Source organism: Chiloscyllium plagiosum, unplaced genomic scaffold, assembly GCF_037043375.1.
Source record: "Chiloscyllium plagiosum isolate Xiang-an unplaced genomic scaffold, Cpla_swu_hap1 HiC_scaffold_20, whole genome shotgun sequence".
NCBI classification, from domain to species: domain Eukaryota; kingdom Metazoa; phylum Chordata; class Chondrichthyes; order Orectolobiformes; family Hemiscylliidae; genus Chiloscyllium; species Chiloscyllium plagiosum.
Window position 1 is genome coordinate 31141272 of NW_028270158.1, and position 27031 is coordinate 31168302.

The 27031-nt window shown below is 43.3% G+C and overlaps 1 protein-coding gene across 8 annotated transcripts in view; it reads right to left on the reverse strand.

The window, feature by feature from the left end:
• Nucleotides 1-17850, reverse strand: part of LOC122560715 (epithelial sodium channel subunit beta-like) — a 33524-nt gene extending 15674 nt beyond the window's left edge. The window contains exons 1-10 of one of the 8 annotated variants that reach the window (XM_087998085.1): nucleotides 17460-17694; nucleotides 17372-17381; nucleotides 15812-16135; nucleotides 13774-14047; nucleotides 12738-12928; nucleotides 7046-7149; nucleotides 6221-6384; nucleotides 5817-5915; nucleotides 5252-5369; nucleotides 571-649 (exon numbers count right to left, since the gene is read on the reverse strand). In XM_087998085.1, the coding sequence (XP_087854211.1) occupies nucleotides 571-649; nucleotides 5252-5369; nucleotides 5817-5915; nucleotides 6221-6384; nucleotides 7046-7149; nucleotides 12738-12928; nucleotides 13774-14047; nucleotides 15812-16135; nucleotides 17372-17381; nucleotides 17460-17538 (1442 nt within the window). In that variant the 5' untranslated portion in view covers nucleotides 17539-17694. The other 7 variants (XM_087998083.1, XM_087998084.1, XM_043711675.2 and 4 more) reach the window with 7 other exon arrangements.
• Nucleotides 17851-27031: the final 9181 nt, after the last annotated feature.

Below are 27031 nucleotides of genomic sequence, written 5' to 3' on the forward strand. Positions count from 1 at the left end.
TTACTCCATATGCTTGTGCAGAAAGTCTTGATTTAATGGATCCAAAACTTTTGAGCATGTGTGCAAGTTTTGGAGGAAAGTGGACATTCTAATATGCTGCTAGCTTCTGCTTCTGAGCCCCCATCCTTTCCTCAGGTGTTGTAGCTCATCTATTTCACATATTTTGGGAGCTATCATATGGCTGCATCATGGGAACCACTGTGGAGAGTGGGGGGGTCATAGGTGGGGGTATCTGTGGGGACATTGGAAAGATGGGTCATCACTTGAGGCTTGGATCTGGTACTACCCCCCTCCCCCACCCACCCAATCAAAAAATGTTTCATGCTGTATCAGCAACTTTTATAATAGGTTTATCTGAAAAATTGGGCTGGACCAATTGTGGAATCTTGCAGTCCCTGATCAAGGCCAGGAAAGGGAGTCAGAAGATACAGAGAGTGACCAGTACACTGAATGGACTCAGGTGTGGACAGAGAAGAGACAAATGAATGAGGCAATGCCATGGGTGGGAGAAGGACTGGTTGCAATTGCCTCTCTGAACTGTGTTTGAGAACTGAGCAGTATAGAACTCACTTGCAGGGCTGCTTGCAGCTCTCCAGGCAGTCTGAATGTTCAGCTTCTATTTGCTGTTTCAGGTGGTAATAACAGTAACCTAGGGGATACAGAACAGTGGCAATTAGATCCAACAAATTCACAACACCAAGTCTACTCTTATGATTACCCTTAACCCCATTTCCCAGACCTGTCACCATTGTCCATTATATTTTCCTCCTTGATGTTCTTGTCTAATTCATTTTATGGAAATTGATTTTTTTTATCCATTTGTGGGACATGAGCATCATTGACTGGCCAGTATTTATTGCCCATCCCTTGTTGCTGTTGAGAAGGTGACAGTAAGCGGCCTTTTTGAACTGCTGCATTCCACAAGTTGGAGGTTGATCCACAATGCCATTAGGGAGGGAATTCCAGGAGTTTGGCCCAGTGACACTGAAGGAATAGCAATGTATTTCCAAGTCAGGACAGTGAGTGGCTTGCAGGGGAACTTGCAGGTGGTAGTGTTCCCATGTATCTGCTGCCCTTGTCCTTCTGGTTGGAAGTGGTCGTGTGTTTTGCCGTCTGAGGATCTTTGATGCATCCTGCAGTGCACCTTATAGATAATATACACTGCTGCTACTGATCATTGATGGTGGCTGGAGTGAATATTTGTGGATGTGGTGCCAATCAAGCGGGCTACTCTGTCATGGATAGTGTCAAGCTTCTTGTTGTTTGACTTGTATCCATCCAGGCAGGTGGGAGAGCATTCCATCATACTCCTGACTTGTGCCTTGTAGATGGTTTTGGGGAGTCAGGAGGAGTTATTCGCTTCTAAACTGGAAGCACCAGAAAATGGAGACACATAAATACCAAGTGGGACAGACCACCAACGCTTCACCGGAGATCCACTGACGATGTAACTTGGCGAGGTGATGAAACATCTGCAGGAAAATATATCAGCTTGGTGAGTGAATCTACGACCGCATTCCTAGACTCTTATGTGCTCCTGTCGTCACTGTGTTTATGTGATGAGTGCAGTTGGGTTTCTGATCAATTATAACTCCAGGATTTTGATAGTTGATGGTAACAGCATTGAATGCGAGGGATGGTGATCAGATTCTTTCTTATTTGACATGGTCATAGCCTGGCATTTGTGTGGTGTGAATGTTACTTGCCATTTATTAGCCCAAGCCTAGCTGTTGTCCACATCTTGTAGAATTTCAACATGGATTGCTTCAGTATCTGAGAAGTCTTGCATGGTGCTGAACATTGTACAATCAGTGAAAATCCCCACTTCTGACCTTTAGCTGATTGATGAAGCAGCTGAAGATGGTTGGCTCTAGAACGGTATCCTGACAAACTCCTGTAGAGGTGTCCTCGAGTTGAGATGACTTATCTCTAACAACAACAACCAGCTTCCTCTATGCCAGGTATGAATTGACGCAGCAGAGAGTTTGCCCCCGATTCCCATTGATTCCAGTTTTGCTAGGGCTCCTTGATGGCACACTCAAATGCGGCCTTGATGTTATGGGTAGTGCCTCTCACCTCATCTCTGGAATTCAGCTGTTTTGTCCATGTTTGAACCAAGGCTGTAATGAGATCAGGAGCTGAATAGCCCTAGTGGAACCCAAACTAGGTGTCAGTGAGAAGGTTATTGCTAAGCAGATGCTGCTTGATAGCATTATTGATGACACCTTTCATCACTTTACTGATGATCCAGAATAGGCTGATGGAGCGATAATTTTCTGGGTTGGATTTGTTCTGCTATTTATGTACAGGACATACCAATTTTCCATATTGTCGGGCGGCTGCTGATGTTGTAAGTATACTGGAACAGCTTGGCTAAGAGAACGGTAAGTTTTACAGCACAAGTCTTCAGTATTATTGCCAAAATGTTGTCAGGGGCCATAGCCTTTGTAGTGTCCAATGTCTCCAACTGTTTTGTGATATCATGTGGGTGAATCAAATTGACTGAAGACTGGTATCTGCGATTTTGGGGACCACTGAAGGAGGCATACATTTTCTAAGCTAAAACTCTGAAAAACCACCTTCTCCCCTCTCAGTTTATAGTACCAATTCTAATCCTGAAGTTTTGTCCTTTCACTGATCCATTCATGTGAAAATATTTTTACAGTGTTGTAATATTAGCATCCATCCTTATTTACATGAACAGAAAACACAAAGTAAGAATACATGGAAATGTTCACATTGGAAGACTCTATAACAAGTGAGGTAATTCAAAGATCAGAATGGGAGCCCCAGCTGTTTACAGTCTATAGTAATGTATAGATGAGAGAACAAGTATGAGGTACCCAAGTTTGCAAAAGATAAGTTAGTGGGAATGTTGTTGTTATGGAAATAAAATGAGTGTAATAACGTGGCAGATAGAGTATTCAATCAGAAAATTTGAATTTGTTCACTTTGATGGATGAAATTCGGCAATATGTTTGTATGAGAGGGGTCTTGGGGTCCTTATACACCAATTGCAGAAAGATAATTTGCAGTTTTAAGGTAAGGTCACATAGAAAGAGATGACTGGGTGGTGAGTTTAACCTGAGGGTCACCACACCTCAGGTAAAGGGTGAGGTTGAGAAGGCAGGACCTTCATGGTGAAATCAGCTAGTACAGGAATTGACCCCACGCTGTTGGTGTTACTCTATATTGCAAACCAGGCATCCAGCCAACTGAGCTAACCAACCCCTAATGAGCAGGTATAGCAAACAATTGAGAAAACAAATGATTAGTTGTTGATACAAAGTGGTTGAAGAACAAAATAAGTCTTATTACAGTTATACAGGCCTTGCTAAGTACATCTGGAAAAATAATGTGTGCAGTTTTGGAATTCTTACTTAAAGATACACTTGCCTTCGAGAAGTGCCACATTTTACTAAACTGATTCTTATGTTGAGAGGATGCTCCTATGAAAGATTTGATAAGCTGAGTCTAATGTTTTAAATGAAGTGATCTCATTGAAACATAAAATTCCTCAGGGGTTTGACAGGTTTTGGGCTGGGAAAGTTAGGTGCAGATGTCAAACATTTAAGACTACAGTGAAGAGAATTTTTCCACTCAAAAGACTGTGATTCTTTGGAACTCTCTATCCCAGAGGGCTTGGTTGTGCTCTCGTCAGTAAATCTGTTCAACAGTCGAAAGATTTTTGGATACTAAGGGAATCCAGAATATAAGGATAATACAGCAAAATGGATTTGAAAGTGATCGGTGATGATTGTAGCAAATGGTGAAGAAAGCTTGAAACAGCAAATAGCCTATACCTGCACATGTCTCTTATGTTCTTCCATGAACCAGCACCGGGACCAAGTTAATGCACATTTCATTTTCTGTGCATCATGTTGTCAGTTTAATATTCTCTGTTTGTATACAGAAATAGAACCCTTTGCTTTAGATATATAGCCTAGATAGGCAGAAAGAGGACCTGGTGATTTCATATGCTCACTATAATCTGTGACAGGACTTTAAATTTTTTTTTCTATTTAGAGACAGGCCCCTTTCAGTTAAATAGAGTCGGTGTATTCAGAGACAGAGCACTTAGTTTAATGAACTCTCTCCATTTTCAATTGTAGGATCCTATTAATTTGCACACTGGTCCCATCTTTATTGAATATACAATGTTCCCTTTAACTTATGTTTGCTCTGAATGGCTGGCTTATTGCACTGTACATTCTTCTTGACATTCAGCCATTTGCAGATGACACCATAATTTGAGGTGTAGTGGATAGCGAAGAGGATTACCTCAGATTACAACAGGATCTTGACCAGATGGGCCAATGGGCTGAGAAGTGGCAGATGGAGTTTAATTCAGATAAATGTGAGTTGCTACATTTTGGGAAAGCAAATCTTAGCAGGACTTATACACTTAATAGTAAGGTCCTAGGGAGTGTTGCTGAACAAAGAGACCTTGGAGTGCAGTTTCATAGCTCCTTGAAAGTGGAGTCACAGGTAGATAGGATAGTGAAGAAGGTGTTTGGTTGCTTTCCTTTATTGGTCAGAGTATTGAGTACAGGAGTTGGGAAGTCATGTTGTGGCTGTACAGGATGCTGGTTAGGCCACTGTTGGAATATTGCCTGTAATTCTGGTCTCCTTCCTATCAGAAAGATGTTGTGAAACTTGAAAGGGTTCAGAAAAGATTTACAAGGATGTTGCCAGGGTTGGAGGATTTGAGCTACAGTGAGAGGCTGAACAGGCTAGGGCTGTTTTCCCTGGAGCTTCGGAGGCTGAGGGGTGACCTTATAGAGGTTTACAAAATTATGAGGGGCATGGATAGGATAAATAGACAGTATTTTCCCTGGGGTCGGGGAGTCCAGAACTAGAGGGCATAGGTTTAGGGTGAGAGGGGAAAGGTATAAAAGAGACCTAAGGGACAACTTTTTCACGCAGAGGGTGGTACGTGTATAGAATGAGCTGCTAGAGGATGTGGTGGAGGCTGGTACAATTGCAACATTTAAGAGGCATTTGGATGGGTATATGAATGGGAAGGGTTTGGAGGGATATGGGCCGGGTGCTGGCAGGTGGGACTAGATTGGGTTGGGATATCAGGTCGGCATGGATGGGTTGGACCGAAGGGTCTGTTTCCGTGCTGTACATCTCTATGACTCTATGTTTGTTTATGGCATGACAAGTTCCCAAACAAGATGCAGTTATTCACCCAGAGAGCTTAGAGGGAACACTGAACAAGTTCTTGTCAGTTTAATTAATGACTTACCCCAGTTTGGATGATCCTCATTATTACAGTAATATTCCCCTTCTGGTAGAGGGTAGTTGTGATGCCCACACCCACAGAACTTCACCATATGATCCTGGAGACAGGACCGGAGACAAGTCTGAGGATAGAATTCAACCAGAGCATTAGAGAAACCAAACTAGTCGAGGCTTAATTTCCAGATTAATTTACAGCAGACCTCTCAATCTAGATACAACTTTAATCCCAATGAATCAAAACCCTTCTTATCATTGTACAGAATCCCAAGTGGACAAAACCCTTTCCAATGATAGTCTATGTCTTTACAGTCCACACCCATAACCAATATCTGTGGACCCTGCACCCCAATGAGAGTCAGTGCCAGTATAGTCCATACCCATTGAGGGCCAGTATCTGTGTTACCTAACGAGAACCAGTGCTTATGTTCCACAGACACTGGCTGTAACTGTACCCCAGAAAGAATAGCCTCAAAGTCAAAAACTGATCAGAAATTAGGCTGCACTTCAAGGAGGTAGTGGAAAAGCTAGAAATCAAGACAGAACAGTGTCTGACTGAAGGGCTGAAGTACCTGCATTGTATAGGTGGTATTGTAAAGAGTCTTCACATCCACATCTGAACCATCAAACGTACAGTGACTATAGGAACCACCCAAACGTACTATTTCGTCCTGGCCAAAGAAAAGAATTAAGAGCATTTAAGAATTATAATCTTTTATTTATGTAGTGACTTTCATACAGTGCTGGTAAAACAAGCTAAAAAAATCTGACTCTATGGTAATTTGACATTCATCAACTGGGCCAATGCTCCAGTCAAGAATACAAATTGGAGGGTCTGAGAGCTGAATAAATGATCAATAATCTCTGCTTTGCATTCTGTGTCTTGTTCATATTTCAGCTGATTTCAAGAAATGAAAGAGAAGAGCTCATCTCTCGCTCCCACAATTTATATTGTAATACCAACTACTACACCTACCACAAATATGCCTATGGAGGTCTCTGTGCCAGCCCTGGCATACAGCCCCAGATCCTGGAGGAAGGGGAAAGTGTTCTGCTGGTGCAGCATGAACGTGGCTCCAGCTGCAATGGAGAGAAAGGGGTTGTAATCCTCCTCAGAGATATCTAGCACCAGCTTCAGCCCTGCACATAAAGACCAACAATCAGTTCCACACAGATCCCCTCAGCTACATTACAAGAAAGACTTGAAGAGCATTCATCTCTAAGTGCTCACTAACAGTGAGTTAAAAAATGTTTTTTTATTAATGTTCAGAGTGTGGGCATCACTGACAAGGTCAGGATTTATTACTCATCCCTAGTTACCCTGAGATAGTTTTTGATGTGACTAGGTCACTTTTGCTTAGCGGGAAGTTAATGGTTAGTCATATTGATGTGAGACAAACTGGGCAAGGCAGGTTTTTCCTGGTCTCTCAATTGGACAGTAACACATAGTTTAGTATTAGAGACAGAAAGGAACGGATGAGCGAGAAAGACAAAAAGACAAAAAGACAGCAGGAGGCAGAGGTTAAGTGAAACATAGAGATGTGGATAGTTGAGAAGGAAATAGCAATGGGGTACACAGACAGAGACAGTGGAGGGAAAGGAGGGAGACACACTGCGTTGAAACATTGCTCAGGTATTTCTGAAGTGCAAGTTAGGAATGACGTGAGGAGAGACTGGACACAGTGAAAACCTGAGGTTGTCACTGGTGTATTATAGAATTATTTCATTCACAATATTAAAGTGAACCTTTGGTTTTGTGGAAGAATTACTGATTGGCACGAAAACAAAATGCAGACATTACCAAACTCTGCTCCAGGATTGGATGTTACCAGCGGCTCTATCTCCGAACCCCAGTTGAAGATGTAACAGTTGCCATACGTTGGATGCATCAGCTGTGTGAAGTTTCTGAAAGACAAGAGAGCTACCTGAGGTCTTTATCCTCATCCACTTTGAGCATTCTTAACTCTTAGAGTCATAGAGTCATAGAGATGTACAGCACGGAAACAGACCATTTGGTCCAACCTGTTCATGCCGACCAGATATCCCAACTCAATCTAGTCCCACCTGCCAGCAGCCGGCCCATATCCCTCCAAACCCTTCCCATTCATATACCCATCCAAATGCCTCTTAAATGTTGCAATTGTACCAGCCTCCACCACATCCTCTAGCAGCTCATTCCATACACGTATCACCCTCTGCGTGAAAAAGTTGCCCCTTAGGTCTCTTTTATATCTTTCCCCTCTCATCCTAAACCTATGCCCTCTAGTTCTGGACTCCCTGACCCCAGGGAAAAGACTTTGCCTATTTATCCTATCCATGCCCCTCATAATTTTGTAAACCTCTATAAGGTCACCCCTCAGCCTCCGAAGCTCCAGGGAAAACAGCCCTAGCCTGTTCAGCCTCTCACTGTAGCTCAAATCCTCCAACCCTGGCAACATCCTTGTAAATCTTTTCTGAACCCTTTCAAGTTTCACAACATCTTTCTGATAGAAAGGAGACCAGAATTGCACGCAATATTTCAACAGTGGCCTAACCAATGTCCTGTACAGCCGCAACATGACCTCCTAACTCCTGTACTCAATACTCTGACCAATAAAGGAAAGCATACCAAACGCCTTCTTCACTAACCTATCTACCTGCAACTCCACTTTCAAGGAGCTATGAACCTGCACTCCAAGGTCTCTTTGTTCAGCAACACTCCCTAGGACCTTACCATTAAGTGTATAAGTCCTGCTAAGATTTGCTTTCCCAAAATGCAGTAACTTGCATTTATCTGAATTAAACTCCATCTGCCACTTCTCAGCCCTTGGCCCATCTGATCCAGATCCTGTTGTAATCTGAGGTAACCCTCTTCGCTGTCCACTACACCTCCAATTTTGGTGTCATCTGCAAACTTATTAACTATACCTCTTATGCTCGCATCCAAATCATTTATGTAAATGACAAAAAGTAGAGGGCCCAGCACCGATCCTTGTGGCACTCCACTGGTCACAGCCCTCCAGTCTGAGAAACAACCCTCCACCACCTCCCTCTGTCTTCTACCTCTGAGCCAGTTCTGTATCCAAATGGCTAGTTCTCCCTGTATTCCATGAGATCTAATCTTGCTAATCAGTCTCCCATGGGGAACCTTGTCGAATGCCTTACTGAAGTCCATATAGATCACATCTACTGCTCTGCCCTCATCAATCTTCTTTGTTACTTCTTCAAAAAACTCAATCAAGTTTGTGAGATATGATTTCCCACGCACAAAGCCATGTTGACTATCCCGAATCAGTCCTTGCCTTTCCAAATACATGTACATCCTGTCCCTCAGGATTCCCTCCAATAACTTGCCCACCACCGAGGTCAGGCTCACTGGTCTATAGTTCCCTGGCTTGTCTTTACCGCCCTTCTTAAACAGTGGCACCACGTTTTCCAACCTCCAGTCTTCTGGCATCTCACCTGTGACTATCGATGATACAAATATCTCAGCAAGAGGCCCAGCAATCACTTCTCTAGCTTCCCACAGTGTTCTCGGGTACACCTGATCAGATCCTGGGGATTTATCCACCTTTAACCATTTCAAGACATCCAGCACTTCCTCCTCTGTAATCTGGACATTTTGCAAGATGTCACCATCTATTTCCCTATAGTCTTTATCTTCCATATCCTTTTCCACAGTAAATACTGATGCAAAATATTCATTTAGTATCTCCCCCATTTTCTGTGGCTCCACACAAAGGCCGCCTTGCTTATCTTTGAGAGGCCCTATTCTCTCCCTAGCTACCCTTTTGTCCTTAATATATTTGTAAAAACCCTTTGGATTCTCCTTAATTCTATTTGCCAAAATTATCTCATGTCCCCTTTTTGCCCTCCTGAATTCCCTCTTAAATATACTCATATTTTCTTTGTACTCTTCTAAGGATTCACTCGATCTATCCTATCTATACCTGACATATGCTTCTTTCTTTTTCTTAACCAAACCCTCAATTTCTTTAGTCATCCAGCATTCCCTATATCTACCAGCCTTCCCTTTCACCCTGACAGGAATATACTTTATCTGGATTCTCGTTATCTCATTTCCGAAGGCTTCCCATTTTCCAACCGTCCCTTTACCTGTGAACATCTGCCTCCAATCAGCTTTTGAAAGTTCTTGATTAGTGGTGCTGGAAGAGCACAGCAGTTCAGGCAGCATCCAAGGAACTTCTGAAAGTTCTTGCCTAATACCGTCAAAATTGGCCTTTCTCCAATTTAGAACTTCAACTTTTAGATCTGGTCTATCCTTTTCCATCACTATTTTAAAATGAATAGAATTATGGTCACTGGCCCCAAAGTGCTCCCCCACTGACACCTCAGTCACCTGCCCTGCCTTATTTCCCAAGAGTAGGTCAGGTTTTGCATCTTCTCTAGTAGGTACATCCACATACTGAATCAGAAAATTGTCTTGTACACACTTAAGAAATTCCTCTCCATCTAAACCTTTCACACTATGGCAGTCCCAGTCGATGTTTGGAAAGTTAAAATCCCTGACCATAACTACCTTATTATTCTTACAGATAGCTAAGATCTCCTTACAAGTTTGTTTCTCAATTTCCCTCTGACTATTGGGGGGTCTATAATACAATCCCAATAAGGTGATCATCCCTTTCTTATTTCTCAGTTCCACCCAAATAACTTCCCTGGATGTATTTCTGGGAATATCCTCCCTCAGCACAGCTGTAATGCTATCCCTTATCAAAAATACCACTCCCCCTCCTCTCTTGCCTCCCTTTCTATCCTTCCTGTAGCATTTGTATCCTGGAACATTAAGCTGCCAGTCCTGCCCATCCCTGAGCCATGTTTCTGTAATTGCTATGATATTCCAGTCCCATGTTCCTAACCATGCCCTGAGTTCATCTGCCTTCCCTGTTAGGCCCCTTGCATTGAAATAAATGCAGTTTAATTTATTAGTCCTACCTTGTCCCTGCCTGCCCTGACTGTTTGACTCACTTCTGTTCTCAGCTGTACCCGCCTCAGATCGATCTCTTTCCTCACTATCTCCCTGGGTCCCACCCACCCCCACCCACCCCCACCTTACTAGTTTAAATCCTCCCAAGCAGTTCTAGCAAATTTCCCTGCCAGTATATTAGTCCCCTTCCAATTTAGGTGCAATCCGTGCTTCTTGTACAGGTCACTTCTACCCCAAAAGAGATTCCAATGATCCAAAAATGTGAATCCTTCTCCCATATACCAGCAGATGTTTGACTCATCTGCTCTATCCTCCTATTCCTGCCCTCACTAGCTTGTCGCACTGGGAGTAATCAGATATTACTACCCTTGAGGACCTCCTTTTTAAATTTCTGCCTAACTCTCCGTAATCTCCCTTCAGAGTGTCAACATTTTCCCAACCTTTTCCCTTCCAATGTCGTTGGTTCCAATGTGAACAATGACCTCCTGCTGGCCCCTCTCCCTCGTGAGAACATTCTGCACCCTCTCTGAGACATCCTTGATCCTGGCATCAGGGAAACAACACACCATTCTGCTTTTTCTCTGCTGGCCACAGAACCGTCTGTCTGTACCTCTGACTACAGAATCCCCTAACACAATTGATCTCTTGGAAGCCGACGTACCCCTTGTTGCATTAGAGCCAGTCTCAATATCAGAAACTTGGCTGTTTGTGCTACGTTCCCCTGGGAATCCATCACCCCCTACATTTTCCAAAACAGCATACCTGTTTGAAATAGGTATATCCACAAAAGACTCCTGCCCTAGGTGCCGACCTCTCTCACCCTTCCTGGAGTTAACCCATCTATGTGACTGTATCTGAGACTTTCCCCCCTTCCTATAACTGCCATCCATCACATACTGTTGCTGTTGCAAATTGCTCATCGCTTCTATCTGTCTCTCCAACTGATCCACTCGATCTGGTAAGATTTGCATCCAACAGCATTTATGGCAGATATAATCTGCAGTAACCCTTAAACTCTCTTTAAACTCCCACATCTGACAAGAAGTACATATCACTGCAAAGGTCATTTTTGCTCCTTCACAATCTACAGACCCAGAAAATAACACCGTCTTATTCCTCTACAAACACTGCCCCAGGTTAAATTAATAGCTATGGCTTATATTTTAAGTTTAATCAAGAGACTTATCTCCAAAAACATATAATCAAGAAAGAATCCAGTATACTCACTCCTGCTGCCTTTCTCTTGGACAGACTTAAAACAACAATTAACTTATCTGATTCTGTGCTGCGAACTTCACCCAACAGTTCCTCCAAGATTAGTTGTGAATTTCACTGTTTGTTCATTTTCCCAGATGCACTCCGATGTCCAGCAATACACGAATTCAAACAGCAAAGGCAGTAACTGTGCAGGTTCTCTCTCTCTCTCTCTCCTGCACTGTCCTCACCATGTGCTTCCTTTGTCTGCTCTTCTCCTTTAAAACTGCTGTTGTTTTGACTTTTTTTTCCCAAAGTTCCAAAACAATGCAACAGCATATAAAACTGTAAATGCTGCTCCTGGAATTCGAGGAAATCACCTCCAACACCTAAAATACCTCAAAAAAAGGAGCAGCTTTTACAGCCAGAAATTTTTCCCGTCCTCCATCTTGGATTTCTTGCCGTGCTCAATTCTTGTTGCACATTGAGCTTTCATTCCCCATTGACTCAATGACATCCTGGCCTGCACTGTGTTGGTTGACAACAGCTGAGAGAGTAGTGAGATAACCACAACTGGGGTTTAGAGAGGTTCAGCCAGAGCTAGGAGAGCTCTTTCTCTCTGGTTAGGCAGCAACTAATTCCACCTTAATGCATAATGAAATTATAAGCATGAATTACTGGTATTAGCTTATTTTCTGGAGCAACTGTAGACTGTAGTCACTTGATTAAAGTACTGGACTTTATCATAGAGTTGTACATAAAGGTTTGGGAACACATAGGACAGAGTCTGGGAAGACTATCAAGACAAACGACCCTTCCTTAAGATTTTGCCACATCACATCTTATTCTTATTCTGTTATTCTTGGGAATGTTAAGTGGCTGGAAAAGTCAGCATTTGGTGAGCTTGCTGCAGTCCATGGAGGTTAGAAATCTGTATCGTGCTATTTAGGAGGGAGCCCCAGGATTTTGAGCCAGTGACAGTATATGAACATGTATACAGTTCTAACTCAGAATGGCAAATGGTTTGGAGGAGAAACTGCAGGTGGTGGTGTTCCCATGTATCTGTTGCCTGGGTTCTTCAAGGTAGAGTGGGTTTGAAAGGTGATGTTGGAGGAGGCTTGACAAGTTGCTGTTGTATCTCCTGTAGATTGTAAACATTACAGGCACAGTGCAGAAGTAATGGAGGAGTGTGGCTAGTTAAGTGTTCTAAATTTGAGAAATAACTGATCCCATCAGCCAAATGTTCTTCTGAATTGGTCAGAAGATCATGTCTGCCCCACTGGATAACGCAGTTAGATTTTATTTTGGCAGTTTTGCAGAATAAGGCACTTAAAGATCTACTAGTGCAGGAGGAGGAGATCTAAGAACTTACTCAAGGTTACAGGGCTGTCCACCGAAAACACAAGCCAGAATGAAATCCTGTCCCTGCTCGCCCATCATCAGGCGGTCTGTTCGAGGCATGTTGGACAGGATGCTCATGTAATGCAAGGAGTACCACTCATTCATTGCCTCTAGTGCTGTGCTGAAGTTTCTGTATATACAGCTTGACCTGTTCTGATCACACTAAGAGGTAAACAAAAATACGTTGTCACACTCAGTGAACACAATACCCTCATTGTATCTTCATTCCACACAATACACATTTCACTGTATATACTATCTTGAATTGGAATAATTAGCACCAACATAAATAGCCATTAAAATGGCCACCTGCACATGTACAAATAGGTGCAGTGACATTGTTACCGATGCCAGACATCCCTAAATCAGAATGAAGCTGTGCACAAACAAACAATGTTACTACATTCCTACTAGCATCACACCTGTTGTGCCTGCACAGAAAACCCTACTGAGGCCAAAGTTCCAGGACAAAGTTCAGGAGTTGGAGCAAGGTTTGGAAAGAGGGACAATATTCTAGGAACAGGGACAAAACCTGGGCAAAACAAGCAAAGTTCAGAAGTGGAGAAAAAAGTCATGACATAGCACCAGCCGTTCAACTGGGCTGCTGTACAGGGTGGACAAAGGAGTGGGAGCAGCTCTGCACCAAATTTGGACTTGGATGGAGAACTGGCAGCATCAAGGACTTTCTCCTAGTGTTACTGAATGCCTGCAGGCTGGCTCAAAGACTATTCTTCTGGTTGAAAGGCTGCTGTGTCTGTTGCTTGGCAGTGACATAGCACTATCAGATTGTTTCTGCACCTATGCACTCTTTGTGCCACTTGTGGCAATCCTGCCAATCTGATTAAAATTGCGCCCACTGTTCTCACCAAAACTACAGTGAATACTGATTGAAACTTTGCAAAACATGCAGACATGTACTCACATAAGTACAGATATGTCATATACAGGCATACACATAACCATGCACATATATGCACATATACCCATACTGCACTACCCTTACTTACCAGTTGCAGTGCCACTTTGAAGGACCCCAGCTGTGGCCGGTTCCAAGCTGCTGAATGAGTTTGATTTTGATCAGATCCCAGGATGTGTAACACTGTCTCCACACCCTGTTCATTTGTTTCGATGATCACAAGTGATGCTACCTTGCTCCAGTTTGTCTGTGATGGTGGGAGTACAGCTGGAATTGTTCCATTCTGGTCATAACTGTAAATATGTTCAAGTGCAAGTTTGGCAAACTTGTCCAAATGCTGCAACAACTGCTTGGACCTTGTGTACCTGAAATTGGGAACAGACTGTCTTAACATCAAGAACCAGGAGATTTTCAAAAAAACAGAACAATAGACCACTCAGTCGCTTGAGCCTGTTATGCCATTAAATGAGAATATGACTGACCTATGACCTAGCTTCATAGAAGTTGCTCTGAATCCTGGAATATCTTGGTTAGCAAAAATCTGTTCATCTTACATTTAAAATGAACCATTTATCAAGCATCAATTCTTGTATGTGGATGTGAGTTTCAAATCAGTGCCACTCTAGTGCAGAATTTATGTGTTTCTTAATTTCCTGAAGGGTTTTGCTTTAATTTTTATACAATGCTGCCTAACTCTAGACCACCCCCCCCCCCCCCCCCCCAATCTCCAAGTAGTGGAAATAGTTTCTCTTTATCTATATTTTCTGCTTTCCTTAATATCTTACAAACTCCTCTCAAGCATTCTTCACCTTCAAAATATATGCCTTGCTGGTGTAATTTTTCTCCTTAAAATCTCGGTATCATTCTGGTAAATCTACACTGCACTCCCCCCAAGACCAACTTATCCTTCCTCCAGTGTGATACCCAAAACTGCTAACAGTAATGTTAATGTGATCCCCACCAGGGTTTTGTATAGTTACAGCACGTGTGGTCCCTCTTTCATTCCTGAAAGCAGACATTCTGGCTGGTGAAGGTGCAAATACACCTTCAGGATTATTACAACAGGGGAAGTCATTCAACCAATTAGCCTCTCCCATCACATGATTGCTGATCTGTAACTCTGCCTTGGTTAGAGAGATTTGAGTGGAGCAAGTGGGAAGAACATGTCTGAGGGCTGGTATCTACAGGACTCAGATTTAAGACATTTGCAAATAAAAAGAGTGTCATGAGGAGAATTTCTTTATAGAGTAGTTTTGACCGAGAATACACTGTCTGAAAGTAAGTAAATCCATTAGTAACATTAAATGGAAAATGGATAAATACATTGAAACAAAGATTGTTTTTTGTTGCAGAGTGGGAACAGTTGAATGGGATGTTTCAGGTAACTCCTTCAATGAGTCTTCACCAAGGTGATGTACCAAATGAACACCTTTGTTGTATCCTTTACATCCTCACACAACAAAAATCCACCTATCTCCATCTTGATAGCCCAAAATATTCTCCAGCACCCATATCCTTTTGGGGAGAGAATCCTGAATTTCCACTTTTCCTTGTGTGAAGAGAAGTTTCCTCATTTCACTGCTCAATAGCCTGATGCTATTTTTTATTGATTTTTCCCAAATGCCAAGTTTTTGGTTTTAGACTGTGAGAGTTTGTGCTGCTTTGATATCACCAGATGACCTAATACTATTCTCACTTAAAGTCCATTTGGATGAAGAATGGATGGATCACAATCAGGAAGCAAGAATCTTGCCTGATTTCCCCTTTATCTGAATACAGAGCCTATTCATAATGCCAAACACTGCTATCTGGCTGAGACTAGCTCATTTAACATTGACTGCATGGGAGTTGGGCTGTGGGACTATTGCTTTGCTCTGGTCAATACCTTCCCGTTTAAAAAAATCCAGTAGGACACAAAACAAAAAAAATCTGGGTATGCTGTGAGGACTTTCCAAATACAACAATTGGGATGGTACTGATGGTAGAAGTTCTGGTATACCCTTCAGGAACATGGCACTGCCTGTTGAAAGGTTGGTTCAGGATTTACCCGTCTAAGGTTTGCAGGAATATTTGCAGTGGAGGAGAAAAACTTCTTCCCTGGATGTAATAACTTAATAGCACCATTTTACCTGAAAGGGTTGCTGTTACAGATGGTGACAGCAGGGAAGTTCATTGCTTTGAAACCAGTCCGCAGGTTCATGCTGACCTCCCAGGATAGGTAACTCTGAATTAGGATCACCCACTGCCAACAGACCAGCCCTGTAAATACCAGAGTCAGAATGAACCACATCATCCGCTTCTTGGGCCCCTCGGTTACAATGCGCTTGGGTCCATGCGTGTTGGTGTTCTCACAGTACCAGACCAGGAGCTCCGTATAGGTGTAACCTGGTCCTTTCTGCAGCCGGTGCAGAGTGCAGGTTAAATATCGTTGCATCTTCAGGCAGACCATCCTGCTGGGTACAGTGGGAAAGATCAGTTAGTTTATCTCAAATCCACTATTTCATTTTAAACATACTCACTAATCATTCCATCCAGTGACCTTAGGAGTGGGGCAAGTCGTCAGGGATCAGTGTTAGCATTCTTACCTCAATTGGCCGAATGGCTGGTTTATCATACAAAGTGATACCCACAATGTGAGTTCAATGCTCTGTCAGCCTCTCCCCTCGCTGAGATGCGGTAACCCCCAGATTAAACCACCACCAGTTGGAGAGTTGCTTGAGGGGCAGTAGTAGTGCCCTTACCTCTGAGCCATGAGGTCCGGGTTCAAGTCTCACCTGCTCCAGGGGTTTGTAGTAACATCTCTGAACAGGCTGATTAGGAAAATATTTAAACCACGGTCAGTCGTTTCTCTCTGAAGAGAGGACGAGACTATGGCGGCTATACCTTTTTATATTCAATTCAGATTTTGAGTTTAAATACCTTCGGTTGTGTTGAACGTCTGGAAGATTTGTCAGTAACTGAAAGGTCTGGCAGGGTGATTTATCGGTAAATGTGGAATTAGCTGGTGCACCTTCTCAACTCGTCTTGTCCCGTTAGTTCAGAAGGGGGCCCCTCTTGCCTCTCGCCCCTTCCCACAGAATGTGGTCCTGAGGGAGCGCCTTCCTGTGGCTGGGCTCTGGGCTGGGCTCTGGGCTGACCGCAGTCTGGCTGAAAGGGTGAGAATCTGGTCATTCATTCCACCCGGTCAGAACAAAAATCACCCTTGGCTGGAAGTTTGAACAATACTGCGAATGTCTACAATTCATATCACAGGTATAGATAGGATCGATATAATGAAAATATTTACGGTATTTCAACATTGTAGAACCGAGCTGGAAATTTAACATTTTCTGCAAGATAATTTAAAAACTAATTCATTATGTACAATCTATATTGTGTTTAGAAGAGGTTACGAATCTATTGGCATATACTGTGGGCATCTATTGAATATTGACAGAATTTTGATCAGGTATGTCATGAAACTTTAAAAAATTCAGTATTAATACTAATCACGGCGCATTTTCTAGCATTTTGATTACAATCTAGAAATTATCGCTATTTCTACGTGGTGTCCACATTTAGTCACCAAGAGTCACGAGCAGCCAGTTATATAGGTCTCCTGCAAATAAAAAGGCATTAATTATATAAACGGCACAAAGTGAGCTCAAACCTGGCGTTCAAAATACCAGACCAAAGAAAACAAATCGCACTGTAGCGTCTCTTTGAGCTGGGATGGGGACTGAGAGCGTTCCGAACTTTGAAGAGCGGACAGGCAGACGACCCTACCTTGTGGGCTGCTTGACTGTGTAGGAAAGGACAGGGACTGGTTGACAGCAATCAGACTCCAACTGAACCACTCCGACCAAATCCGGCTCATCAACTTAGTCAGCAAGTCATCCAGATCAAACAGACGGGACAGCTACACACGCACACTTGGCAAAACCCATTCAAACACCCAGCTACACAATACACACAGCTACCCCCACTTGCAAACACGATGTGGAGGAGACGGTGTTGGGCTGGAGTGGACAAAGTTAAAAAAAATCATACAACACCAGGTTATGGTCCAGCAGGTTAGTTTCGAAGTACTACTTTGCAAACGCATTCACATAAGTGCACCAATTCCCCTTCACAGCAGAATTTCCAACTGCTGCAAAGGACTAGACAAGGTAAGATTTGACAGTACTCAAATCCCAAAAGTAGCGATGCAGGATAAAAAAGGACAGAGGAAATTTACACGGCTCTGAGGTCCCCTTCTCCAGTGACAGAATTGAAAAGTCCTGTTAAACCTTTATAAAAGTTTGCTTTACCCACATTCGAACATGTGATTGGTTCTGATGTCAATATTTTAAAAAGATCTTGTGTACCAGAGGAAGGAACAAACACTTAACAGATTGAAATCAGAGGGGCAAATTTCTTTGGAAAAGAACACACTGAATGATGATGACAGATCTTGAAAGGGTTTGATCGTCTAGATGCAGAGAAGATGTTTCCTCTTTTGGAAGAGACCATATCAGGATTTCAGGAGAAACGTCTTTACACAGAAAGTGATTGCAAAGTGAAATTTGCTACCAAAGGACATAATTAAAATGAATAGGCTGGAAGCATTTAGGCATAGCCCTTGTGGGGCAATGGTAATGTCCCTATATCTGGGCTAGAAGGCCGTGCAGCAAATCCCACCCGCTCCAGAGGCATGCCACACCCTGTCTGAGCAGGTTGGCTAAAATATCTAGAACCATTTAGGGGAAGCTAGATGATCTCATGAAGGCGAAAGGATTATATTGGACAATGAAAGAGCAAGAGAAAGGCAATTTCTTTTAAAAGCTGGAAATGTGTTGCTGGAAAAGCGCAGCAGGTCAGGCAGCATCCAGGGAACAGGAGAATCGACGTTTCGGGCATAAGCCCTTCCTGAAGAAGGGCTTATGCCCGAAACGTCGATTCTCCTGTTCCCTGGATGCTGCCTGACCTGCTGCGCTTTTCCAGCAACACATTTTCAGCTCTGATCTCCAGCATCTGTAGACCTCACTTTCTCCTCAATTTCTTTTAAAATGTTATCTTGGAGTGTGATGTCACTGGCTATCATTGTCGTCAACACTAATTGCCCCTGAGAGGGTGGTGAAGAGCTGCCTTCATGCTCTACTGCATTCCATGTGGTCAAATACTCCCACAGTGCCATCAAGATGGATTTCCCACAATATGAAAAGTCAGCAATATAATTCCATGTTAGGGTGGTGCATGACTTGGAAGGGAGCTTGCAACCGGTGCTGTTCCCATTTCCCTGCTTCTAGGTGATAGAGGTTGAAGTTTACAAGGTGCAGACAAACAAGTCTTGGTGAGTTGTGGCAGTGCATCTTGCAGATGGTAGATATCACGGCTGTACATGAACATTGAAGAGGAAGTAAATGTTTAAGTTGGTGGGAAGGATGTTGATCAAGGGGACTGCTTGACAGTATTCCATAATACTTCTGACTTGTATCATGTAGACAATGAACATATTTTGGGCATTCAGGAGGTGAGTTACTCACTTCAGAATTCCCAGTCTTTGAAACGTTGTAGTTACAGAGTTATGTGCCTGGTCCAATTCAATTTCTGGTCAGTGGTAGCTCCCAAAATATTGACAGTGGATTTTTCATCAAGAATAATGCAATTGAATATCAAGAGACAATGGTTCAATTCTCTTTTGCTGGAGATGGTCATTGTCTGGCATTCCTGAGGTATGAATGTCAGTTGCACATTATGAGTTTGAATCTTGTCCAGTTTTTCTGCATTTGAGCATGGACTGCTTCAGTATCTGAGGAGTCACAAATGGTGCTGAATGTTATGTAATCATCAGCAAACATCCCCACCTTTGACCTTATGAAGGAAGGAAGATCATTGATGAAGTAGTTGAAGATAGTTGGCTCTAAGACACTACCTTAAGGAAGCTACCTTACCTGGGATGATTAGCCTTCAATCACGACAACCAGCTTCTTTTGTGTTAGATATGATTCCAAGCAGTGGAGAGATTTCACCTGATTCCCATTGGCTGTAGTTTTTTTTCCCAGCGTTCCTTGATGTTATACTTGATTAAATGCTGCATTGACAATAAAGACAGTCAAAACAAAATGGATGAAACGAGAGCACAAGTAGAAATACATAAGTATGATCTGGCATCCATTTCCGAGACATGTTTGTGAGGTAGTGTGGATTGGGATCGTATTCTTGGAGAATACAGATATTTATGAAGAAATGGAAGCCAGGAAAATATGAAGGAATGAATGTTTGCCAATGTTAGCACAATAGTGTGAGGTGATTTTGTTCAGGAAACCAGCATATGGGAATAGTTTGGGTAGAGGTGAGAGATTATAAAGGCAAGAAGTAATTTATGGGTTTACAGACCAACTGATAGTAACAATATGGCAGAGTGGAGCATAAGAGAAGTGAGAAATTGTCAGAAAGGTACAGCGATATTTATGGGATACTCAAATCTACATATCAATTGGAATCAGGTGTGCAAAGATAGCCTAAATGAAGAGTTCATAGAATGTTTTTAAGGTTATTTCTTTGAAAAGCATGTTCTGGAGATGGTCAGAAAGCATGCTAAACTCGAGCTGATTTTATGCAACAAAATAGATTTAATTAACAATCTCATATTGAAGGTGTCCATAGATTTACATTTAATTTGAGGGAGAGAGGAGTGGGTATGAGATAATATTTTTATAAAGGCAATAATGGGGGCATCAAAGCGGAACTGACTGAAATGAATTGATAAGTAGGTTAAACGACAGTTCTATAAAGATGCAGTGGAAGATATTTGACGGGATATTTCCGAATACACAGAATAGATGCATTCTCTAGAGTAAGAAAAAATTCAAGGAATGAACTCTTGGTAGTTAACAGACATGGTATGATAATATCAAACTTAAATGTCAGTAAAACTAAAGAGCTAATCACCAACTTCAGGAAGCAAGGAGGAGGGCATATCAATGGAATTGTGATAGAGATGGTCAAGAGTTTCACGTACCCAGAAGTGACAATCACCAACAATGTGTCCTGTAAACCCCCCCCCCCCCCCCCCCCCCCCACCATGTTTATGTGACGGTCAGGAAGGCACAACAATGTCTTTTCTTCCTCAGGAGGCTAAGGAAATTCGGCATGTCCATAAGGACCCTCACCAATTTTTACAGATGCATCATAGAAAGCATTCTATCTGGATGCATCACGGCCTGATATGGCAACTGCTCTGCGCAGGAGCATAAGAAGCACAGAAAGTTGTGAACACAGCTCAGACCATCACGCAAGCCAACATTCGATCCATTGACTCCACTTTTACTTCTCATTGCTGCGGAAAGGCATCCAACTTTGTCAAAGACCCCTTCCATCCCAGTTATAATTTCTTCCAATCTTTTCCATCAGGCAGAAGATAAAAAAGCTTAAACACACATACCAACCGATTTAAGAATAGCTTCTTCCCAGCTGTTATTGGACTTCTGAATGGACCTCTCAAATTTCAAATCTAGTGTTGATCTGGCTTTCTGTGCACCTTCTTTGCAGCTGTAACTTTGTATACCTCGCTCTGTTCAATTTCACTATGATCTTTGTATATTGTGATCTGATTGTACTGTGCGCAAAAAAAATCAAATTAATTCAAATCGATATGAAAAACATGTAATTGTGCAAAGGCAGGTCAGAAGTCTGGACAGAATATTTTAAAAATACACAAAGAATGACAAAAGGTTATGAAAAAGGGTGGGGAAATGAGGGAAAGCTAGCCAAAAATATAACAGTGAACAGTAAGAGTTTCTATAATTATTTTAAAATGTAAGGTGTTTTCAAAGCGAGTAGTAGTCCTAAAGAAAGTGAGGTCAGAGAACTAATAATGGAAAATAAGGCAACAGCAGATGGATTGAACAGCCATTTTGCATCGACCTTTACTTTAGAGGGTATAACTAATGTCCCAGAAACAGTAATAAATTAGGAAATGGAATGGTAGGTGAAATTCAGGAAATAACGTTACACCAGAGAAGTGACGTTGAGTAAATTGTTGGAACTATGAGCTAACAAGTGCCCAGATCCTGATCCTAAGGTCTTAAAAGAAGCAACTAATGAGATAGTTGATATATTGATTTTAATTTCCAAAACTCCTTTGTGGTCTACATAAATTGGAAGGTATCAAATGTAATTCTTTTATTCAAAAAGTGAGACAGAAAGCAGGAAACTACAGATCAGTTAGGTTAATATCTGTCCTAGGAAAAATGTTAGAAGCTATTATTAAAGATTTAATAGGGAGAAAGTGAGGACTGCAGCTGCTGGAGATCAGAGTCAAGAGTGTGGTGCTGGAAAGACAAAGCAGGTCAGGCAGCATCCGAGAAGCATGAGAATCGATGTTTCAGGGATGAGCCCTTCATCAGGGTTGTGGGCCGGAGGCTGAGATATAAATGGGGTGGGGGGCGGGGTTGTGTGGGGTTCGGGGGAAGGTAGCTGAGAATGCAATAGATTGATGAGGGTGGGGGAGAAAGTGATAGGTTGGAGAGGATGGTGGAGTGGAAAGATGGGAAAGGCGATGGACAGGTCAAGAGGGTGGTGCCGAGTTGGAGGCTTGGGACTGGGATAATGTGGGGGGAGGGGTAATGAGGAAATTGGTGAAATGCACATTAATCCCAAGTGGTTGCAGGGTCCCAAGGCAGAAGATGATGTGTTCTTCCTTCTGGGGTCAGGTTGGTAAGGGTTTGGCGATAGAGGAGGCCCATAACCTGCATGTCTTTGGCGGAGTGGGAGGGGGAGTTGAAAGTGTTCAGCCACGGGGCGGTGGGATTGGTTGGTGTGGGTGTCCCAGGGATGTTCTCTAAAATGATCCGCAAGTTGGCATCCTGTCTCTCCGATGTAGAGGGGACTGGGTTGGCGCACCGATCTCTACACCACTGAAGCCAGGCGCCAACTCGCAGTCACGTCCTCCTTTGCCCCCTTGACCACGACCTCATCTACCATCACCAAACCATCATCTCTCAGATCATCCACAACCTCATCACCTCTGAGGATCTCCCATCCACAGCCTTCAACCTTATCTCCTACCGAAGATTCACAAACCTGACTTCCCTGGTCAACCCATTGTCTCAGCCTGCTCCTGTCCCACTGAGCTCATCTCTGCATACCTTGACACTGTCCTGTCCCCCTTAGTCGAGGAATTCCCCAGCTACGTTTGGGACACCACCCCACATCCTTCACCTCCTCCATACTTTTGTCTCCCAGTCTCCCTACGCCTTATCTTCACCATGGACATCCAGTCCCTGTACACATCTATCCGCCATGACGAAGGCCTCCAAGCACTTTGTTTCTTCCTCTCACGCCGTACCAACCAGTACCCTTCCACTGACACCCTCATCCACCTGGCTGAACTGGTCCTCACCCTTAACAACCTCTCCTTCCAATCCTCCCACTTCCTCCAAACCGAAGGGGTAGTCTTGGGTAGTCGCATGGGCCCCAGCTATGCCTGTCTGTTTGTCTGATACATGGAACAGTCCATTTTCTGTACCTATACCGGCACCACCCCCCCCACCTTTTCCTCTGCTACTTTGATGACTGTATTGGCACCCCCTCATGAGCTCGAACAGTTCATCAACTTCACTAACAGCTTTCACCGCTACCTCAAATTCACCTGGACCAACTCGGACACCTCCTTCCCTTCCTGGTCCTCTCCATCTCCATTTCCGGCAACCAACTAACCATGGACATCTACTACAAACCCACCAACTCTCACAGCTACCTGGATAACCCCTCCTCCTACCCTACCTCCTGTAAAAATGCTATCCCTTATTCCCAATTCCTCACCTCCACTGCATCTTTTCCCAGGATGACCAATTCCACCTTAGAAAATCCCAGGTGGCCTCCTTCTTCAAAGATTGTAATTTCCCCTCCCATGTAGTCGACGATGCCCTCCAGCGCATCTCCTTCACTTCCCGCACCTCTGCCCTTGACCCCCACCCCACCCAAAGCAACAAGGACAGAATCCCCCTGGTCCTCACCTTCCATTCCACCAACCTCAGCATACATCGCATTATCCTCTGCCACTTCCACCACTTACAAACAGACCCCACCGCCAGGGACATATTTCCTTCTCCACCCCGATCATCGTTTTGGAGAGACCATTCCCTTCATGACTCCCTCGTCCGATACATGTCCCCCACCAGCCCGCATCCACTCCCAGCAGGAAGTGCAAAACCTGCACCCACACTCCCTTCCCCTCACCTCTGTCCAAGGCCTCAAAGGATCCTTCCACATCCGATAGAAACTTACCTGTACCTCCACCAATGTCATCAACTGTGTCCATTGCACACGATTTGGTCTCTTCTACATCGTGAACCAGGACGACAACTTGCGGATCATTTCAGAGAACACTTATGGGACACCCACACCAACCAACCCCACTGCCCCATGGCTGAACACCTCAACTCCCCCTCCCATTCAGCCAACGACATGTAGGTCCTGGGCCTCCTCTATTGCCAAATCCTTACTACCCGACGTCTTGAGGAAGAATGCCTTATCTTCCACCTTGGAACCCTGCAACCACACGAGATTAATGTGCATTTCACTAGTTTCCTCACTTCCCCTCCCCCCATATTATTCCAGTCCCAAGCCTCCAACTTGGCACCACCCTCTTGATCTGTCCGTCCGCTTTACCTATCTATCCGCTCCACCCTCCTTCCCACCTTCATCTACTTATCGCATTCTCAGCTATCTTCCCCCAATCTCCACCCCCCCCACACCTCCATTTATCTCTCAGCACCTCCGGCCTACAAGTCTCATTCCTGATGAAGGGCTCATGCTCGAAACGTTGATTCTCCTGCTTCTTGGATGCCGCCTGACCTGTTGTGTCTTTCCAGCACCACATACTCGACATTTAAAGACTTAACAGGAGGACATACAATTAATTTCAATGTGATCAGGCAGTGCCAACATGATTTTGTGAAATGAAAATTACATTTGATTAATCTGTTGGGAGTTGTTTCAGGTGGTAATATGCTGTAAATAGAGGGGGACTGGTAGATGTACTGTAATTTAGTTTTGATAAGCCGTTTGATAAGGCGGCACATCAAAGGTTATTGTGGAATGTAAAAATTCATGATGAGGAGAATGATGTATTGTCGTAAAAGATTGGTTGCTACCAGGGAGCCCAGTGCAAATATAAATGTCATCTTCAGTTCGGCCATCTGTAATGTGTGGTGTGCCATAGGGATTGCTGCTGGTAAATAAAAGGACAGAAAGTATTGTGGCCAAATTTGCTGATGACTCAAAGATAGGTAGGCAAGTAAGGTATGAAGAGGACTTAAAGAGGCTACAAAAAATATTGATAACTTAATTGAATGGGCGAAGATGTGGCAAATGGAGTATAATGTAGGAAAATGTGAAATTGTCTGATTAGGCTGGAAGAATACAAAAAAATGCATCTTATTTAAATGGTGAGATAGCGCAGAGCTCGAAGATACAGAAAGGTCTAGGTGTCCTAGCGCACACATCACAAAAAGATTAGTATGAAGGCACAAAAAGTAATGAGGAAAGCTCATAGAATGTTATCATTTATTGTGAGGATAATTGAATACACAAGGAGGGGGGTTATGCTTCATTTATATATTAAGTCTGCACACAGTATTGGTCATCTTATTTAAGGAAGCCTGTAACTATGATGTGCACAGTTCAGAAAAGGGCTACCCAACTAATACCTGGAATGGGGTTGACTAATGGACAGTTTAGGGAGAAAGTGAGGTCTGCAGATGCTGGAGATCAAAGTTGAAACTTTATTGCTGGAACAGCACAGCAGGTCAGGCAGCATCCAGGGAACAGGAGATTCGACGTTTCGGGCACAGGCCCTTCCTGAAGAAGGGCCTGTGCCCGAAACGTTGAATCTCCTGTTCCCTGGATGCTGCCTGACCTGCTGTGCTGTTCCAGCAATAAAGTTTCATCAATAATGGACAGTTTAGGCTTGTATCCACCGGAGATGAAAAGTTAAGAGTGACTTGATTGAAACACCTAATCCTGAAGGGTGGTAATAAAATAATGTAGAGACAATGTTTCCTCTAATGGGAGAATCTAGAAAAAAAGTGATCGTTTAAAATTTAGGGGTTACTCATTTAAAACAAGGGTTTGGCATGTTAGGCAGATACCAGATAAAAAGCTTGGCATGAGTCTGGAAGGGTCTGAAAGTGCTACTACTTGATTGTGAATGTGTCGTGAGGATTAATAGATAAGAGCTCATTCTTATGCTGTGTAAATAATTGCAGAGATGAAATAAACTATATTTGTTTACTCTGCAAGACTCTTCTTGTTAGAGCGGAAGCAGGCGATCCTTGCAGATCCAGGAGACCATGTAATCCTCCAAACGTTTACAAGATATAGTTGGCAGCACACACAACAAGTAAGAGATGGAAAGCAGAAAAGAGATAAAAGCATTATTTTGGATTGGCTGGCTGTAATAAGTTAATGCAAGGACCAGTGTTTGGGCCTCGGTTATTATAATCTATATCAATGAGCAGATGAGGAAACCAAGTATAATCTGATAAATGATTTGGTTGATGATATAATAGGTAGGTAGGAGAGTAAGCAGTGAAAAGGCTGCAAAGAGATGTAGACAGATTAAGTGATGCGAAGGAACATGGTGGATGGAATATAATGGATAGGACAGTGAAGAAGACATTTGGTATGCTTGCCTTTATTGGTCAGTGCATTCAGTATAGGAGTTGGAAGGTCATGTTGCAGCTGTACAGGACATTGGTTAGGCCACTGTTGGAATACTGGGTGCAACTTTGGACTCCCTACTACAGGAAGGATGTTGTGAAACTTGAAAGGGTTCAGAAAAGATTTACAAGGATGTTGCCAGGGTTGGAGGGTTTGAGCTATAGGGAGAGGCTGAACAGGCTGGGGCTGTTTTCCCTAGAGTGTCGGAGGCTGAGGGGTGACCTTAGAGAGGTTTACAAAATCATGAGGGGCATGGATAGGATAAATAGACAAAGTCATTTCCCTGGGAGTCCAGAACTAGAGGACATAGGTTTAGGGTGAGAGGGGAAAGATATAAAAGAGACCTACGGGGCTACTTTTCACACAGAGGGTGGTACGTGTATGGAATGAGATGCCAGAGGAAGTGGTGGAGGCTGGTACAATTGCAACATTTAAGAGGCATTTGAATGGGTATATGAATAGGAAGGATTTGGAGGGATATGGGCCGGGTGCTGGTAGGTGGGACTAGATTGGGTTGGGATATCAGGTCGGCATGGTTTATAGAGGTTTATAAAATCATGAGGGGCGTGGATAGGGTAAATTGACAAGGTCTTTTCACTGGGGTGGGGTTGTCCAAAACTAAAGGGCATAGGTCTAAGGTGAGAGGGGAAAGATTTAAAAGG